Source organism: Pelophylax lessonae (genome assembly GCF_965119305.1).
Source record: "Pelophylax lessonae genome assembly, chromosome: 3".
NCBI classification, from domain to species: Eukaryota; Metazoa; Chordata; class Amphibia; order Anura; family Ranidae; genus Pelophylax; species Pelophylax lessonae.
Genome location: NC_138770.1, coordinates 332,248,445 through 332,268,972, shown reverse-complemented (window position 1 = coordinate 332,268,972; position 20,528 = coordinate 332,248,445). Strand labels below are relative to the sequence as shown.

At 43.6% G+C, this 20,528-nt stretch overlaps 1 protein-coding gene across 2 annotated transcripts in view; it reads right to left on the bottom strand.

Annotated features, from left to right (window-relative positions):
• The window catches only part of HCRTR2 (hypocretin receptor 2), a 131,447-nt gene that overhangs the window by 37,853 nt on the left and 73,066 nt on the right, over window positions 1-20,528 (bottom strand). For both annotated transcript variants that reach the window (XM_082249151.1, XM_082249152.1), the window contains exon 3: window positions 488-731. In XM_082249151.1, coding sequence (XP_082105277.1) covers window positions 488-731 — 244 coding nt within the window. The remainder of the gene's footprint in view (window positions 1-487; window positions 732-20,528) is intronic.

Below are 20,528 nucleotides of genomic sequence, written 5' to 3'. Positions count from 1 at the left end.
TAGGTGGCACTGATGCGGCTGCACTGATGGGTGACACTGATGGATACTGAAAGGTGGCACTGATTGGCACTAATATGCAGCACGTGGAGGTGGCACTGATGGGCACTGATAGGCACTAGTATGGCCTATCAGTGCCTATCAACTGTTAGGCAGCACTGATAAGTAACACTGATGGTGAGGCAGTGATGGGCACTGATTAGCAGTACCGATGGGCACTGATAGATGGCACTGGTGGGCACTGATTAGCAGCACTTTGGGCACTTAAGGGACCGATATCCCTCTAACAGAAGTTGGTTAACGCCTCTCTTCTTTTATTAATGCTGACAGCGTGAAGAAAAGCAAAAGCTTCTGTTTACTTCAGCGATTTATATTTGTTTATATTTTATTCCTTTAACTTTTCACTTGATAACTCAGAATATTAGATTGATAAAATATTAAAATAAAAGTGCTTACAATGCTTAGAATAACAAAGTAATTAGCCACTTACCTTCCCAGCGCTCATCACAGACAGTGAATAAAATTGTTTTGTTGGCTAAATCTGGAAACACACTGTTACACTCCATAACAATGGCCTGAGGAACCATTATGACACAGGACACAATCCAAATAATTATAATGCTGTTTCTTGCTCTCTTGGCAGTACTTTTAAACATTAATGGATGGCAAATTGCATACCATCTATCCAAGGCGATGCAACTGAGTGTTAACACAGAAACAGAAACTGACACAGTCTAAAAAAAAAGAAAAAAAAAGACTTGTTAGTAAACCATTAAAAAATCCTTGATAGAAAAAAAAAAAAATAATCAATGCTGCCTATTTATAAACAGAAATGAAAACCATCATGAAAAAGACTATATAATAATAATACAAATGGATTTTAGATAACCATCCTAGACAATTATTTTTAAATAAGCAACTTAAGGCATCCCTGCTCTTTATTGAGCCATGTGAATCACGCACCACACTCTCTCCTAACACAGACAAAAATGGACAGCTCCCGGACCGGTAAAGTACTCCGACAGCTGTCCATACCTCTATGAATCAGCCCCTAACATGTGGCAACACATTCTCAGTTTCTCGCGCTGTTGTTTATATGAAGCTATTCGGACCTGAGCATTCATTTCTCCATTGCTACTGTATGGTGCAGGCTGATAACTATAAAGGTCAGGGTTGCCTAAAGTTGCTATATTACTGGCTACAAGTGTATGCTTACTGTACTACTGTGCTGTAACCCCTTTGTATTATATATTAATTAGCTTGGTGGAAATGTTGGGGTCAGCCTGGCTACTTGCAGAAATAGCTATTTTTATATGCTGGTGCTGTCCACCTTCTTAAAGCGAATCTTCACCCTCCAAAACATTATCCCTCCACTCCACCCCTCCTCCGGTCCTCTACATAACTAGCGAGCTATTTTTCCCCTTTATTTATTTTTTTAAATAATTTGTCTGACCCCACCCACCATGTAGGCAGGGGTTTATATATATATATATATATATATATATATATATATATATATATATATATATATATATATATATATATACACACACACACACACACACACACACACACACACACACACACATATATATATATATATATATATATATATATATATATAATATTTAAATGTAATGACATGAAAAGTAATGAGTATTACTACTGAGTAATAATAGCCAGTCTTATGAAGGTGGGTGTATCTATGAGGTATGCCTGATGCATCAACAAACTATAATTATTATGGACCATAATAAAAACAGGTTTTCAGCAAATCATTAAAGTGAAATGTCATTCTTATGACTCTGACTCCCAGAAATGTCTAATATTAACCCTTAACACTGGCCATAACCATATAAGTGACAATGTGGTGGGCCTTAGTGTTGGGCTGTCACCTATGTACATACAACCATCCTCTATTGTTTGTGCTGGGAGTGCGCTCCTAGTGACTGCACTGTCACTAAAAGCTTGCAGAAACTGTTCAGGTTCAGGAGACCAGGAAATCTATGCAATACCTCCTGCATTATGAACTTTTAAAGGGTCATCTCCTGCCAGCTGTAAAGGGCTAAATAGGCACAGACAAAATAACTGTAAGCACTGTAGGTCAGGAGAAGAATTATGGAAAGTAAGGTGTAAATTAAATGATGTGTTCTACTGACTTTTCTATCATGTTTCACTATTTGAAATACAAATCCTACTGAACAAACCTTATTTCAAAAGACATTGGCCAAAGTTTTTGGCATATTATGTTCAGATAATGAGGGGAAAACTATGGATCACATGTTTTGTTTTATTTCAGGATTACTCAATATAACTCCCAAAATGTCTGTTAACCACTTTAGCCCCACTCACATTGCTGCTACTGCGGCAATGTGGCTCGTTATCGTCCAGCGACGTAGACCTACGTCATTGGACTCCTCCCCTTGTGGGCGGCGCGCGCGCCGCCGGAGGTTTGCTCCCCCTGTTTTCAGTAACAGTGGGAGTCGGGCCAGGGGAGGAGCGGCGGTGATCACCGACGCTCTTCCCTGATCGTCGGGGAAACAAAGCGGGCGGATCTCCTAAGTGACAGGCAGGGTAAGATTGCAGGGTTCAGCTTAGCTGAACCTGTGATCTCTCCCTGTGTCACTCAGTCACCTCCCCCCACACATGTCAGTAAGCACCAGGCATACATTAACCCCTCCCTCTACAATTAACCCCTTCCCTGCCAGTGTCATTTTTACAGTAACAGTGCATATTTATAGCACTGATTACTTTAGTAATGTCACTGGTACCCCCAAAAATGTCAGTCAAGGGTCCGATCTGTCCGCCGCAATGTCGCAGTCCCGCAAAAAAAAAAAAAAAAAAAAATCGCAGATCGCCGCCATTACTCGTTAAAAAAACCCACCAAAAATGTTGGTAAAACGCAATAACTTTTGCGCAAACCAATCAAAATACACTTATTGCGATTTTTTTTACCAAAAATATATAGCAAAAAACAAATTGGCCAAAAATAATAAAATTTTTTGATTTTTTACATTTTTTGGGGTGGAATTGATATAAATAAATGTGAAAATATTGTTATTTTTTTTCAAAATGTCCGCACTTTTTTTGTTTATAGCGCAAAAAGTAAAAATTGCACAGGTGATCAAATACCACCAAAAGAAAGCTCTGTTTATGGGAAAAAAAGGACGCAAATTTTGTTTGGGTACAGCGTTGCATGACCGCACAATTGTCAGTTAAAGTTGCACAGTGCCGAATCGCAAAAAGTGGCCTGGACGTAAGACAGCAAAATCCTCCGGTGGTAAAGTGGTTAAATAAAGTAGCAATAACAAAACTGGGTTGCTCCCTATTTCATTTTATTATTTAACTGTTTTGCTTGTAGATATCACAAGCCATTGAGTTTGATTCACTAAGGGAAAATATACTGTGCACTAAAGGTGCATTGCACTTTAAGTGCATTTGCTTTAGATCTAAAGGGAAGCTCGAAAATGAGGGGAAGCTCTGCTGATTTCTATCATCCAATCATGTGCAAGAAAAAATGCTGTTTTATTTTCCTTGCATATGATTGGGTATTATTTGCAAAGTGAAACTTTACCTCATTTACTAAGCTTTGGAGCAATTGCACTTGCAGTGCACAGTATATTTGCCTTTAATCAATCAACCCTATTATCCGAACATAATATGGCCAAATCTCTGGCCAATATAACATGAAACAGTTGTTATTTTGAAGGGTGCAACATGATGCAAAAGTAAGTTGAATACACAGTTCACTTTACACCTTATTTTCCATAATTCTTCTCCTACAGCAATGTTTGTTTTGAAGCAATTATTATAAAGAGGGAAAATTAGAAATATGTTCTAATGTGCCAACAGATATCACTGTCTGTTCTACACAATTTTTTATATTATATTTTTCATTATACATCCCTCATTTCATTGCATGTGGATGCACAATGTCAGATAATTTACCATATTACTTTTCTTGGTTATTACTAACCATAACATACGTGAGTTAAAATATATGTCAACTGATTTAAAAATTAGCAGGATTAACACAATTGTGCCAAACATTCATTTTTTTGGTTCATTTCTTTCACAGTGAGCCCTATATATACACAGCACTTAAGATTTAATTTTCTTTTGAGGATATATAGCACTTTGCTCTTTACATAGTGTGCTTTACAATGAATTGGAATTGGAATTAATTTTACTTATTTATGAGGTGTGACTGGAGGACCAATATACATACAGATTCATATCGCGAGAGTTTATATTAAGGTGTATGAAAACAAACATAAATTCAGTGAGTTCTTTGTATATATTTATGCACTATGTACTTTATTGTATATGCTTTTAAAATCGGAGATCATCGCTGGGGAAATGTACATTCCCTAACACAGAGTTTACCATATCACCTAATTATTCAAGTACACTATGTATTGCAAATATAAGAGAGAAAAGATGTGGTACTGTCTTTTGTTTGAAAGTATTTTAATCATTTAATTGTTGGTACAGCATATGTTTAACCACTTGCCTACTGGGAATGTGTACTCCTTTCCTGTTATGCAACATTAAATTTTTATATTTTTATCTTTTTTTTTCACACAAATAGAGCTTTCTTTTGGTGGTTTTGAATCACCACAGTTTTTTTTATTTTTTGCTAAACAAATGAAAAAAAAAGAAAAACAAACATTTTGAAAATAACAATAGTTTTTCCTAGTTTCTGTTATAAAATTTTGCAAATAAGTAATTTTTCTCCTTCACTGATGAGCGCTGATGGGGCTACACTGATGGGCACTAAGACAACACTAATGGGCACCGATAGGCGGTACTGAAGGGCACTGATGAGGCGGCACTGATGTGCACCGATGAGGCAGCACTGATGGACACTGATAGGCAGGACTTATAGACTGCACTGATGGGCATGGATTGGCAGTGCTGATGGGCACTGATAGGCACTGATTTGCAGCACTGATTGGCATCACTGGTGGGCACTGATAGGCAGCACTGATAGGTTGTGTAGGGGCTGCACTGATCAATCAGTGCCCTGATTATCAGTGCAGATGTCCCCTTATACATTATCTGGTTACCGGCTCTCTCCTCCTGTCACAGCATGAGGTAAGGAATAGTGTCTGGGGGCCTGTACAACTTCCGGGATGTGAGGAGAGCCTTTTCTCAGCTCCACCACCGCCTATTGATCCAACACAGAATCCTGAGCCATCTGACATCATACCTGCACGGAAACTGCATCCTGAGACTCCTCACCTTCTCCTGCACTCACCGGGTATGGTTAAATACGGCAGGGACGTCCCACTGCCCCCAGGCGGCCATGGCCTGGGCTCTCTCATAAAGGCCCAAGATGGCGCCCGCACTCCATCTCCGGGGAGTGTGGCCTCAGCCAGCTCGCACTCATCCTGGCCAGGGACAGGAGGAGATCGGCCGGAGTTACCGCCTGCTGCCCAGTCTGGTGAAGAGGATGGGAACCAGGCGCAGAACCAGGTAGCGGAACCTACCCTGACACAGATCATGGACACCATTAAGAGCTGCCAGGCCTCCCTGACAACTCATATAGATGCCCTGCAGATGAACTTCCCCCTCCTCCAGGAGAATGTTCATAAGCTAAGACACCGCATTACTAATGCAGAGCAGAGAATCTGCTCCGGGGTGGATGATGGTATATAAAATGCAGCGCTGATATATGTCTGTAGGTACAGTCAAGGTGAAGTCCATATATTCAAAATGTTGAAAATGGAATATAGATAAGACCACGCCTTTAACCCCTTGGTGTATAATGGCAAACGACACTCAGTGAGCAAGGGTATCCTACACCTCCACCACATAGATCTCCAAGCCTCTTACCAGAGTGGATGGATCACTGCTCTTACAATGATCAAAAGCGCATTTAAATCCCCAAGATGACCACACAGAGGGACACTGGGCTCTATATCCTGAAGGTGGACTGAATGGTAGAGTGTTCTGATCGTTGATATATACAACTTGAGTGTATCCAATAGGGTTTTGAAGTACCATAAAATAAAGAGAACCTCAGTTGACAGGCTATGTGCAAGTGTCACTGCTGTCAAGGTGTCTGGCAAAGGATGAACTTCCTTCATCGGGACGTTGTGTGCTGCCTTAGTCTTCAAATATTCACAGCCAGCATGCCAGGGACAGGATCACCACAGGGACCTTGTCCCATCCCATGAGCTAGGCCCAGACCAATGTTGGCACGCATCCTCCATTACCGGGACAAGGATGCAGCACTGCGGAGAGCGAGGGAGCTGGCGGATCTTAGCTTCAACAATAATGTTATTACCATTTTCCATGATTTTTCAACACAAAAAAGCAGAGAGCCGCGTTTCTACATGTGAAAAAACGCCTTAGGTAGAGGCACCTTCCATATAGCATGCTGTATCCTGCAAAATTGAGGGTGGTGTACAAAAGCAACGTGAAATTTTTCCTTGATGAGCGGAGGCTGATCAGTGGCTGGATTCCCTGGGGAGAGCCTGATTCCATATCACTCCTCTGCACTAACAACAAAACAGTGCTAATTTAATTTAATGAACTAACAGAGCGTATGCTACTTCATGTGCCTGTGCAGAGCCTGCTCTACAATGCTGTCTTGAACTGATTCCTTTGCTGACTTCTGCTATCTCCTCCCCTACTCCTCTTAATCTGTTGCTGCTGCAGGACAAGGTTCATTTCACATCCTATCAAGATACTCCTCTGGTTCAGATGGCTAAAAGATTACTGTACCAGTTGTGTCCCCGAAGGGAGGCATGATCAAACCCGATGTTTGTTTATCCCCTACAGTTAACTAACTGGTTTAGTTTAGGGCTAAAGCTTGTAAAAGTTGTGGTTATGAGCAGTCGGGGGGGGGGGGGGGTTGCTTTACAAGTGGGGACTGTGTTCCAATCCATGCACTTTTATGTTCTGTCTTGTCCAATTTTTCTGGTGCTGTCTTTGACCACTGCTTTTTCCCTAATGTCCACTAGGGGGACTATATCCTTGTGAGTCATGGTTCTAATGCTACAACTATTGCAATGGCTGTGGAAACTTTAACAGTCTTATCTTGGAATGTTAGAGGCCTCAATGAAAAAGTTAAGTGGGCTCTGGTATTTAATTATTTATTTCAGGTACTTATATAGCGCTGTCAATTTACTCAGCGCTTTACATATACATTACACATTCACATCAGTCCCTGCCCTCAAGGAGCGTACAATCTAAAGTCCCTAACTCACATTCATACATACATAGTAAGGCCAATTTTATACAGGATCCAATTAAACTACCAGCATGTCTTTGGAGAGTGGGAGGAAACCGGAGTACCTGGAGAAAACCCACGCAGGCACAGGGAGAACATGCAAACTCCAGGCAGGTAGTGTCATGGTTGGGATTCGAACCTGCGACCCTCTTGCTGCTAGGTGAAAGTGCTAACCACTACACCACTGTGCCACTCTAATTGCATTCAAAAGTACAAGCCTCAAGTGATTTTCTTACAGGAGACCCATTTAACAGGATCCAAAATGCTGGCCCTGAAGAGGGCATTTATTTCTCATGGTTTTAACTCCACATTCTTAAACTATGCTAGGGGAGTGTTAATACTGATTGTGCGCTCCCTCAGCTGTACTGTTAGACATGTGGTTACTGATTAGAAACAGGTAAACAGTATTCTAATGGCATTATTGAGATGTGCAAAGTCGGATGTTGATGACCTTATGATGACAGTGGTGGTCTCAGTGGTCCTGTTTTACTGGCCAGGGACTTTTAATGGGACCTCACACCACTAGAATGAAGAAGAGAAACACCCGCTTTTTTACATTAGAGCTATTTATTTTAAATAATATTTTTTGCTAACATGTACAGTGATCCGCCATTGTTGGTGTTGTTCTGCCTGATTTCCTTGGAATCTTCCGGTGTCATGGCCGGCTGGGGAGGAGGTCGCCACCCAGATGGGAGGATAATAAAAGGTGGTGACCGTGCTATGTGCCCACACCCTCAGTTGAAGTCCTTGATGATGAAACGAGTCAGTGCGTGCGCACGCACGCAGTCACCTAGACTACCCGGATTGTCTGACGTCATGCCCAGGAACCCGGAAGTCCATGAGCTGGTACCGAGCTGCGGAAGGTATGAGTGACAGTAGTGGCGGTATACAGTGCAGCCGTGAGGGTGTCCTATGATGTTTGTTTCCATTGCTGTGAATACATGCTGAAATGTGAGTTTGATTTTACAGATACTTATACAATAAAATCTGTTTTAAATGGTATACACTATGAGTTCCCCCTTATGATTTCATGGTGCCGTTGATGAGGAGAATGCTGGCGAGTCTGTGACAAGAGATCTATGATCGGTGGTTATAACAGTGGATCAATATAGAGAGTCTCGCTGGAGAAATTCAAAGCGCCTGATATCATTCTTCAAGGGTACGTGTTTACTACCTAGGGGGGCAGGCAGAGGTGTGGTGCATCATCCCATATGTACCAAAGACCGAAGAGGGATTCACCGCACTTTTCAAAGAACATTGCACTGACTTTGATATGTGGACTGGTTAATTATTAGTTTTATCCCTGGAACCTTAGCATTTTGGTTCAAATGCGCTGCTAGTGTATATTTTTACCATTGGTTTCATTTATACACCTGTTACTAATAGATATCTCGGATATAGAAGCTGCAGTATATATAGTAGTGAGGTGCTGCGGCTGGTGGTTCACAACACTAATTTTCACCAGTTGTTTTGCATAAGCGAGTAAGTGATAGGTTATAATTTTTAGTCCCTCTGTACTTTGTCTCCTTTTCTTTAAAGTTTTTGTAGTAAATCAGCAGCTATGGATGCCATCCTATTTTTAAAAAATAGGCAATTAAATGTAAAAAACATCTTTTCAGATGAAATAAAGGATGATAATGAATATGATTTGGGGGCTGACCTCAATATATTGGGCAACCTACTGGAGAAACAAGTTTGTACCTGGTGGGATATTTGCACATTTGAGCAGTATCTCAAAGAACGCATTATAATGCGGAGTCTCAGGTAGGAAGTTACCCCACAAGATGGTTTGAATGATGAAATATCCAAATCTGAGTGGTTAGAATTTTTTAATGGAGTAGGTCTCAAACTACAGGACCTAGTTTTAAAGAGGAAAAAAAGAAAAATGACTATTTTAGAAAAGAAGATAGCGGAAATGCAGGGCAGTATAGAGCCCTTTAAGGGTACACCACAGGTAACAGTAGACCAAGAGACCCATAAGAAAAAGGTTAAAAATTTCCATAGAGATGTAGAGGATTTTAAAAATAATCAAATATATATGTGGCTGGCCCCTACCCTAGCTAATAATAAGCATGTGAAATCCCAAGTAATTAGGCCCCCAGGAAAACCTCCCAGGAGCTCACAAATAGGTACCCCTATTAGGGGGAAAGGGAAACAACCACATATACCAGATGTTTATATTGCTCCAAATAGAGGGGGACCACCAGTTGATTACAGTACGGGAGATGGCGGTGGTACTCAAATACCTACCGCATATTATGACCAAAGAGGTGAAAGAGGACCTCACCAGCAGAATGACCAAGGAGGAGGATATAGAAGGGGAACCCCGCAATGAAATAATTCCAGGCATTGGGCCCCATACTCTATTTCAGTACAGAATAGATATCAAGAATTGTTGAATTATGAGGAACCCAGAACCCCAACCCCTAATCATCCTTTTTTATGGAGAGGTGGAAGGGGCAGAGGAGGAAGAAGAGGGGGGAGACCCTGGAGGGGGAAACCCAGTGGCCCACGGATGGATCATTTGAGGTCCAAGGATCCCTATTTAGACAATCAAAGAGACCGGGCATGGCCAAGAGAAGAGTACCTACAAGAGGATGCAGAGCTGGACGTAAACGCCAAAAAAAGAAGGAGGGAAACAGAATGAAAGGTATATATAGGGGGCGTGGCCAGCAGCCGACAGAGATGGCTGCTTGAAAGGGGAGCTCCGCGCCATCCGCCTGCAATCCACACCATCAGCTACGGAAGACATCGTGCCACGGCTTGCTGAGGCAGAACCTTATCACCTATTTACACCCACGGCCATGGGGAAACGCAAACCTGGCGGGGGACCCAGAAAACTGACGGAGTTCTTTTACTCCGCCAGCACAGCAGGGAGCCAAGATGGCGCCGCGGCCTCCCCGCGGTGCCGCGACTCCCGCGGATCAACTGACCGGCAAGACAGGGACACTAGTCACCTTACCTCCAGTTTTCCCACCGGCAGCTCCCGCTCCTCTGCGGGTCATACATCGCACCAGAGCCCCCAGAAATCGGCTCCGAAGCACTCTGCGGCCCACACATATGCATGGGACAAAGCAGGCCTTAATATGTCAGACAGCACATTGGAATTTCATGAGCATATTCAGGACTTCTCTACTACAGCCAGCCACTGAATGATGTGCTAATGAAAGACATGCTCATCTCCTTACAGGGCTCCATGAACAGGGCCCTCATGGAATGTGTGTCACGGATGAAGCTGGAAATTGGGGAGGTGGGAGACCGTGTGGATCAAGTGGAGCATAACATGGCTGAGTTCACAACAGCTCACAATGAACTGGACAATGCTCATAATGATAAAGAGGAAGAACTGGACATGATTAAAAGTAAGCTAGAGGACATAGAGAACAGGTCACGCAGGAAAAACATCAAACTGCGTGGCATTGGGGAATCTGTCCCTTCATCTGACCTGCGGCGTTATGTCCAACAGTTTATACATGCTTTGCTACCAGACACCCCGGCCGGGGAAATACTAGTGGACTGTGCACACCGGCTGCAAAAACCGAGCTTTCTCCCTGGCAAAGTGCCCAGGGATGTGATTGCTAGAGTCCACTTTTTCCATGTTAAAGACAACCCCATGAGACTAGCCAGACAGCTGTCCACTCTGCCTGACCCTTATGCTGGAATTGCTGTATATGCTGACTTGTCCCAGTATACCATGCATGCCTGCAAAAAACTTCTTCCACTGACTAAACTTTTGCGCAATAACCAGCTCACTTACTCGTGGGGCTTCCCATCAAAACTGCTGATTGTGAAAGAAAATAAAACCTACGCAGTCAAGTCACTGGCAGAAGGGCTCACTCTTACCAAAAAATGGGGTTTCCTTCCTCCGGACGGCGACCTTCCTTCAGCACCCACAGGCCCTAACCGCATTACTCCTGAATGGAGACAAGTTAAACCCGATTGAAGATCTCATCCGAGCCTCACCATAGGCCCCATGGGCCGCGTGGATTCCCTTTACCTGCAGTGATTGCAGGCCTGGATGCAGAGAATTTACCCCCACCACTGCTATGCAGACTGTTTCGCATATGGAAGAAGTCCTCCACCTTTTTTTAACTGTTTGTTTGCTCATGTTGCTTACTGTGTTTTTCTCCTTTTTTCTTTCTGACCACTATCTTCCTGTTCCATTGGAATCACTCTACTGCTCAGTCACCGACAGACTCCTGAATGCTGTATCCGACTCACCTTGGCTTCAACTGGCTCTGGTCCCTGGATGTAACCGCAAGTACTTGTTTTGCCACTTACTATGCTGGAGCTACTGATACATTGCTACCTGGCTCCAAAAACAAATGGTGATTAACTTTGTATCTTTAAATGCCCATGGTTTGAACAGCCCATTCCATAGACAGGCTATGTGTCGAGATGCCAAGTCATTACAGGCTGACGTCCTCTTCGTCTAAGAGACACATTTCATGGCTACTAAAAAACCCCACTGTGCGAATAGACGGTTTCCTCATGTGTTCACTGCATCAGGTCCCGAAAAAAAGAGTGGGGTGATGATAGCTATTAGTAACTCGATTGCTTTTAAATTGCTGGACTCATGTGTTGACCACAAGGGTTGGTTCCTGGTTCTAAATTGCACTTTAAATAATGTTAACTATACTCTGGTCAATGTATATGCCCCTAATACGGGCCAGGTCTCTTTCCTTCGCTCCTTGCGGAAGAAGGTCAATGGCCTCAAACGTGGGTTGGTGATATATGGAGGGGACTTCAACTGTGTTGTTGAACCCCAGGTGGACTGCTCCCATAGCTCAAGGCGGCCCAGAGTGGATCTCTGCCCGTTTCTCCATGACTCTGGATTTTATGACCTGTGGCGCTGTTTGAATGCTACGGACAAGGACTATACGTACTATTCCACACCCCACAGGTCGTACTCCAGGATAGACCTTTTCCTCTCTGACGTTCAAGTTGTTCAACATGTATTATCTGTTAAGATACACTCTATAACCTGGTCTGACCATGCACCGGTCTCTATGCAGTTGAACGAACGTGTTAATACTACCCCAGTACATCTTTTGCACAATAACACATCTCTATTCGCTAAATCTGCATCGGCAACTGGAGGAATATTTTTCTCTTAATGATTTACCTGGTACAGATGTATTCTCCTTGTGGAATGCTCACAAGGCTTATTGCAGGGGGGTGTTGCTTCAAATGGCAGCTCGGGAAAAGAAACGCAAACTCCATACGCTGACCACATTGATGACCAAACTAAGGGACCTAGAACAACAACATAAAGCGGGCCCGACCCCCACTAACACATCTACGCTTACTCAATGCAGACAAGACCTTAGGTTACATTTATATGCTGACCATTTGTACCAACTTAAACTCTAAACTACCTATTACTCACAAGGGAACAAGGCGGGAAAATTCCTTGCTACCTATCTTCGTAAAAGACAAGCAAGTTCGGGATTAGCTAGGTTTAAAGACCCTATATCAAATGCTTTGGTGTGTCACCCTAAAGATATTGCTAACACATTTAGTAACTACTATCAGGGACTTTACAATCTGAGCTCTGACCCTAACACTACTCAACCCACTAATCCCTCTATCTCTGAATTTCTGCGACCCCTACAACTGCGGAGGTGTTAAAGGGACTGAATGGACCTATTACGGGAGAGGAGATTTCTGCCGTGATTCGTTCTTTACCAATGCACAAATCTCCAGGGGCAGATGGATTTTCTGCAGAATACTATAAGACCTTTGAATCTATTTTACTCCCACACATGACTGCTATGTTCAACAAGGCCCTTTCTTCAACCCCATTTCCTGCTGAGATGCTTGAGGCGGTTATTGTAGCCCTGCCAAAGCCGAGTAAGACGCCAGATTCCCCCTCAAATTTTCGCCCCATCTCATTGCTTAATAGTGATATAAAAAATCTATGCAAAGATAATTTCTAATAAGTTGGCCTCAGTCACCCCTAGTTTAATTAATTCAGACCAGGTGGGTTTTGTTAGGAGCAGGCAGGCTCCTGATGGAACTCGCAGGATGTTTAACTTACTAAGGGTTGCCGAACAGAGGAGGACACCGACCGCCTTTTTGACGCTTGACGCTGAAAAGGCCTTCAATCGCATCCACTGGGGTTACCTTCAGGCGACACTTCAGAAATTCGGTTTCTCAGGCCCTATACTTTCGGCGATTTTAGTCCTTTATACTGCACCCTCAGCGTATGTCTACACATCTAATGCTAAGTCCCCTCTCGCCTATCATCTTTACCTTGATGATGGAACCCCTGGCGGAGTCCATTAGGAAACACTGCGACATTAAGGGTATAAAAGTGGGGGACAGAGCACAAACTAGGCCTCTTTGCAGATGATGTAGTTCTCACAATAACGTCACCGGCTACCTCTCTTAGGGCCGCTTGTGACCTTTTAGACTCCTTTGGTCGTATATCCTATTACAAATTTAATGTATCCAAATCCTCTTGCATGCCCATCCCCATTTCGGCCCCTGAATTAATAGATTTGAAAGCTAGGTTCACATTTAATTGGGTGAAGAAAACGCTAACGTACCTGGGCACCACACTTACTTATCCCACAAAAGATACCTACAAACATAATTACCTCACACTATTAGCATCCATTCAAAGAGACTTAGATCATATAGCCACTCATGAACTTAGCTGGCTTGGCAAAGTAGCGGCTTTTAAAATGAATGTCCTGCCCACATTTTTTTACTGTTTCCACACTGTCCCAGTCCCAGTACCGCACTCTCTTTGCTACAATTGATAAAATGCTTCACCGTCTCCTCTGGGGAACAAAAATGGCCAAATTGCCATTTACGGTATTACTAAAACCTAAGACTAGAGGGGGGCCCGGCCTCTCTAATTTACATAATTATTACTATGCAGCACTTCTAGACCAGGTACAAGAATGGTTTGATCCTCACACGACAAACTATGGGTTTCTATAAAAAAATCAATCTTAGCAGGGAGAGACTTCCCTTCCTTACTAATAGCCACTAATCTCAATAGACGTGTGTACTACCCACCTTTCCCATCCATTGATGCCTCCTTGGAGGCATGGAGGGTGGTCTCCTCTGCTCTCCCTTGCCTCACCGCCACGCACACAGAGCATTTGTCCCTGGCCACCTATGAATTTCTTATTCCACATTTAAGACTTCCTTCCGGAAATTAATGCTAGGGATATTACCTATACATCATTCCTCACACATTATCAATCACATAACTATTATACTACTGCCCAACTCCGGTATTATAATCTCAGATTCCCAAACGACACCTGCAACCTTCCAGCAGAAGTGTGGTCTTACTTGTCCAAAAGGACTTGGAAAAAAGGGGGCATATCATGGTTCTATTCGTACCTACACTCCTGTACCGCACATACTAAGACTGCAAGTATGCTAAATTAGGAGAAAGATCTTCAAACTACCTACACTCTTAAGGAATGGGAGTCAGCTACATCTTTAGTTCTTAAATTTTCTCATTGTACAAATCATTGGGAACTGGCTTTGAAAATTCTTCATAGGAGCTATTTGACCCCAGTGTGTATAGCTCGTATTTTCAAACAGCCGCCTCGCGTATGCTGAAGGGGTTGTGATGCTATGGGCACCTTGCTACATATAATTTGGGGGTGCAGATGCCTCCATAGTTTTTGGAACTCTGTGTCCCAACTTATAGCGAAAATTACCAGCATTATCTTTCCTCTCAAAGTGGAGCAGGCAATATTGGGCTTGGATATTGACTGATTTTCTAAACAGTACAGGGTGATAATTACCCATATCTTGATAGCTGCATGGTTGGCTATAACCTCCAAATGGAGGTCACTAGTGGTACCAAACGTTACAGATGTTATCCACAGGGTGAACTCCCACTGCTCCTATGAGGAATTTTTTGCCTTTCGCAATGGCTCCACTACACAATTCTTGCAGAGATGGTCTATATGGATTACACTTTTCCTGGGCTCAGTGCTGTCATAGGTTACAGCTTAGGATACTGGCATTTACTTTGACTGATGACAAATTGTCTCTATTTTTCTGGTGGTCATTGTTGGTTCCTTCCCTTTTCCTTGTTCTTTTTTTTTTTTCTTCCTTTCCTTCATGTTTTTTTTATTTGTGTGGTCTAGTTCCTTGACCTATATTGCCTTCTTATAATACTATGTTATTCAGCTAGTCCATGCTTTACGTGATTAACTCTCTGGCCCATACCAAAGTGTGGCTGCCACCATTGGTGGCACCTATTCCCCCGCAGCGCTACTTCACCACTAAGAGGCAGGCTGCTGATTTGGACACAGTTTAGTCCCCATTGGGGTGTCTGACTCTGCGGTGAGCCCAATACCAAGCGTAGGGGTGATCAGCAACAGTGATGTAATGATATTTCATTAATCTATGAATCTGCCTTTTGTTACTGTTCTTGGAAAATCTTTATTATCTGTCTTTAATAATCTTCTATTATTACCGTTGTCCAAATGATGTCAAGAAAGTACCTTTTTGTTCTAGTACTGCTCATGGACTGTTTGAATGTCTTGTATTCCTTTTAAAACTTTAATAAAAACGAATTAAACAGAAAGGTATATATAATCTAGCAAACATACCTCTTACCGACAAAGAAACTAATATTCTTAATGCTGGGCTTAAATGTGCAGCCAAAAAGCTGATAAATAAATTCAATGCATATATCGATATTCAGAAATATATCAGAAAGCTTAATCTGAAAAGATATTTCTTGAACCCCAATAAAGGAATTAATAGAGACCCCTAGCGGAACATAGGTCAGGTAATAGGAAATCATTCAATAGTGAATTGAATCATTCACTATTCAATCCGGCCCAACCCTCCAATCAGTACGTTGAGGTATTTAAGCAACTAGTTTTTCGAGATCTAGAGAACATCAATCCCAAAAAAGATGTAAATCCTAGACATATACGGGATGGATTGGAGGCATTAGAAAAGCGTAAAGATGTTATCATTAGACCAGCCGACAGGGGGGGGGGGGGTATTCGAATATGCAATTGTCAGGAATGTTGGCGGATAGGACGACCTATGAGATGCTACAAGGAGACCCTACTATTATTTAGTATCTTGTGCCGAGTTTCAGCAGGATCCCCACAATATACACCCTTCTTAACATCCATAAAGAGGAGACAAATCCACCCGCTAGACCCATTGTCAATAGTATTAATTCTGTTACCTCGAGAATTGGTCAATATTTGGATTTCTTCCTGCAGGATAGCGTGGTGGAAATTAAATCCTACCTAAGGGATACTAAAGATTTTCTTAAAACCCTTAGAGAGATAGTATTGCCGGAAGGAGAAGTGTTTGTGGTTACTGCTGATGTGTCATCTTTGTACACTGTGATACAGCATGAAGATGCTCTCCTAGCCCTTAATTGGGCCTTTAGTCAGAGATCAGATATCCCAGACCCCCAGAAGAGATTCCTAGGCTCCATCTTGGAATACTGTTTATCGCATAACTATTTTTGGTATGGGGGCAAATTTTACACCCAAAAGAGAGGTGTTGCGATGGGCGCCAAGTTCGCCCCCAGCCTAGTGAATCTTTTCATGGGGGAATGGGATGACCGCTTTATCTATGCCGCACGAAGAAGGGAATTGGTCTTATACAGAAGGTATATAGACGACCTATTCTTCGTGTGGGCAGGCACTTAACAATCTTTGTCGGAATTTGCTGAGAAGCTTAATGTCAATCCCAATAACATCAAGCTTAAATTTAATTGGAGTAGGGAGAAAATCCATTACTTAGATGTGGAGGTGATGGTCCAGAAAACACATATAGTGATGAAGGCTTATTTTAAGCCAACGGACAGAAATGGATATCTACCTCTGCAAAGCGGACATCACCACAAATGGCTTACCAATATACCAAAAGGCCAGTTCTTACGTGTAAGGAGAAATTGCACTATGGATTCAGATTACCAGATGCAAGCAGAAATTATTAAGAAACGTTTCATGGAAAAATCGGATTTTTGTAAGATCTTACCGTAAAATCCTTTTCTCTTAGCTCATTGACAGACGTAGTCCTCTTTGATTCACATAAATTGGGTTATGTTGTCTCCGCAGGAGTAGGACTAGGCAGAAAGAAAAAACGTTCTGGCTCCACCCTAGGGGCAGTCCCAGAGGGTATATCCTCCCTCTCTCTGCTACAGGAAATCAGTTCTGTTGTAAAGCAGTAACATAGAATTTAACCCAACCCAACTCAATGATAGAGGGGCGGGTACTACGTCTGTCAATGAGCTAAGAGAAAAGGATTTTACGGTAAGATCTTACAAAAATCCGATTTTCTCTGTCGCTCATTGACAGACGTAGTCCTCTTTGATTCACATCAATTGGGACATCCAGAAGCAGTGCCACAAATGAGGGGTGGGATTGACAGAAATCAAAATCCAATCTAGAAGGCCCAACCGGTGCCAACTAGAAGTTTTAAAGGCTCATTATAAACAAAGAATGAGACTCAAATAAAAATTTCCAAAGGAAAAAAACCCTCGAGGTAGACCACTGGTCTCCTCAAATGGCGGCCTGCAAAACCTTGCGGCCAAACACGGCATCAGATGATGCCATTACATCAACTTTATAATGTTTTGTAAAGGTATGCACCGACGACCAGGTAGCCGCCTTGCACACCTGGACCACTGACGCCTGATGGCGAAAGGCCCATGACGCACTAAGTGCCCGAGTGGAGTGCGCCTTAACAGGGAACGGGGGCTCCCGACCCTTAATATAATAAGCCTGTACCACCGTCTGCCTGATCCATTTGGAAATAGTCGCGGCAGATGCAGGCAACCCCTTTTTGGGTCCATCCGGGACCACAAAAAGTGAATCCGTCTTGCGAAACGAGTCTGTCGTTTTCAAGTATACCCTGATCGCCCGGACCACATCCAAGGAGTGTAAAGCAAACTCCCGAGGATGACTGGGCTTAGGACACAGGGAAGGTAATACAATTTCTTCATTCAGATGAAATTCTGAAACCACTTTTGGTAGGAAGGATGGATTCGGACGAAGAACCACCTTATCTCTATGAACCACCAGTTATGGGGAACGACAAGATAATGCAGCCAGTTCTGACACCCTGCGTGCAGAAGTGATAGCCACCAAGAAGGCCACCTTCTGGGACAACGTAGGTAGAGGAATCTCCCTAATATCTTCAAAGGGAGGTTTCTGAAGAACCGACAATACTAAATTAAGATCCCAAGGATGTAACGGCGCGAGCACTGGCGGAGCCAGATGTCGCACCCCCTGGATGAAATTCCGCACCAAGGAATGAGTAGCCAAAGGCTTCTGAAAGAAGATAGCTAATGCTGAGACCTGACCCTTGATAGTGCTCAAGGCCAGTTTCTGCTCAACCCCTTGTTGCAGAAAAGCTAATATTCGACTAACCGAATAAGATCGTGGGTGGAACCCCAGGGGTTCACACCATGCAATGTAGGACTTCCATGTGCGATGATAAATCTTTCTGGAAGTCGCTTTCCTTGCTTTAACTAGAGTAGGAATAACTGAAGCTGACAAACCCTTGTCCTTCAGCACCTGGGTCTCAATAGCCAGGCCGTTAAAGCCAGCGATCGTAAAGCAGGATGGAAGATCGGTCCCTGAGACAGTAGGTCCTCCCTGAGAGGAAGTCTCCACGGGACGTCCGCCACCAGTCTGACCAAGTCGGCGTACCAAGCTCGGCGAGGCCAGTCCGGAGCTACCAGGATTACTGGAATTCCTTCCTCCTCTATCCTGCGAAGAAGTCTTGGCAGTAACCCGAGAGGAGGGAAGGCATACATTAGCTGGTATTGCCCCCACGGGGCGACCAGCGCGTCTGCGGTCTCTGCTAGAGGATCGCGGGAGCGAGCCACAAATCTCTGTACTTTTCTGTTGAATCGTGATGCCAACAGATCCACATCCGGGGTGCCCCAACGTAGGCACAACTGGTGGAAAACTTCTGGATGGAGGGACCATTCCCCCTGATCCAGAGTCTGACGGCTGAGATAATCTGCCTGCCAATTCTCCACCCCCGGAATGAAGAAGCAGAGATAGCTGGAACAAACCGTTCTGCCCAGCAAAGAATGCAAGCCACTTCCTTGGCCGCCCGGACACTCTTGGTGCCCCCCTGGTGATTGACATAAGCCACAGCCGTGGCGTTGTCCGACTGGATCCGAACCGGGCTGCCCTGGAGCTGCTCGGTCCAGTGAATCAGACAAAGTCTGATCGCTCTCAGTTCCAATACATTTATCGGTAGCCTGGATTCTTCCGGGGACCAAAGTCCCTGAACGGATAACTGACCAAGAATTCCTCCCCATCCGGATAGGCTGGCATCCGTGGTCACTATTGTCCAATATATTGGCAGAAATGACTTTCCCTGGCTGAGCATCGGAGACCGAAGCCACCAGACCAGAGACTCTCTGGTCTGTTTGCTCAATCGGATCCGATAGTCCAGGGATTCCGGATTCCGATTCCATCTGAGAAGAATCTCTTGCTGAAGAATTCGGGTATGGGACTGGGCAAATGGGACTGCTTCGAAGGAAGCCACCATCAACCCCAGAACCCTCATGCAAGTCCGAAGGGAAGACCAGCTGTTGGATAGTAACAACTGGACTGCTGATTGAATCTTCCGGAGTTTCCCTTATGGAAGGAAAACTCTTGTCCTGAATGTGTCTAGAATTAGACCCAGATATTCGAGCCTCTGGGTGGGAACCAGAAATGACTTCTGCTGGTTCACCAGCCACCCGAATTCCTGTAAAGAAATTATAGTAATTTCTATGTTTTGTAGCAGGGTCTGTGGAGACTCTGCATGAAGCAGGAGATCGTCTAGGTAACCTAGAATCGATATGCCTCTTTGGCGCAGTAGTGCCAACATTGGGGCCAACACCTTCGTGAAGACCAGAGGAGCCGTGGCAAGACCGAAAGGTAACGCCACAAACATATAGTGGTTCTCTTCTACGGAAAAACGTAGAAACTGCTGATGTCCTGCGTAAATGGGAATGTGAAGATAGGCGTCCTTGATGTCTATGGACGCTAGGACATCCCCTGAATGCAGGAAGGCTGCTACTGTGCGAATGGATTCCATTTTGAATTTTCTTATGTTGACAAAGGAATTGAGTGCCCTTAAGTCCAGAATTGGACGCACTTTGCCCTCTTTCCTGGGTATTGTAAATAGGTTTGAATAAAACCCTTGAAAACGTTCTGTCCAAGGAACGTGGACTACCACTCCTTGTTGTAGTAAATCCGTGACTGCTCTCCGCAGATCTTCTAAACGATCCGGGGATAGTAGGATATTGGAAGGGAAGAATCGCGCCGGT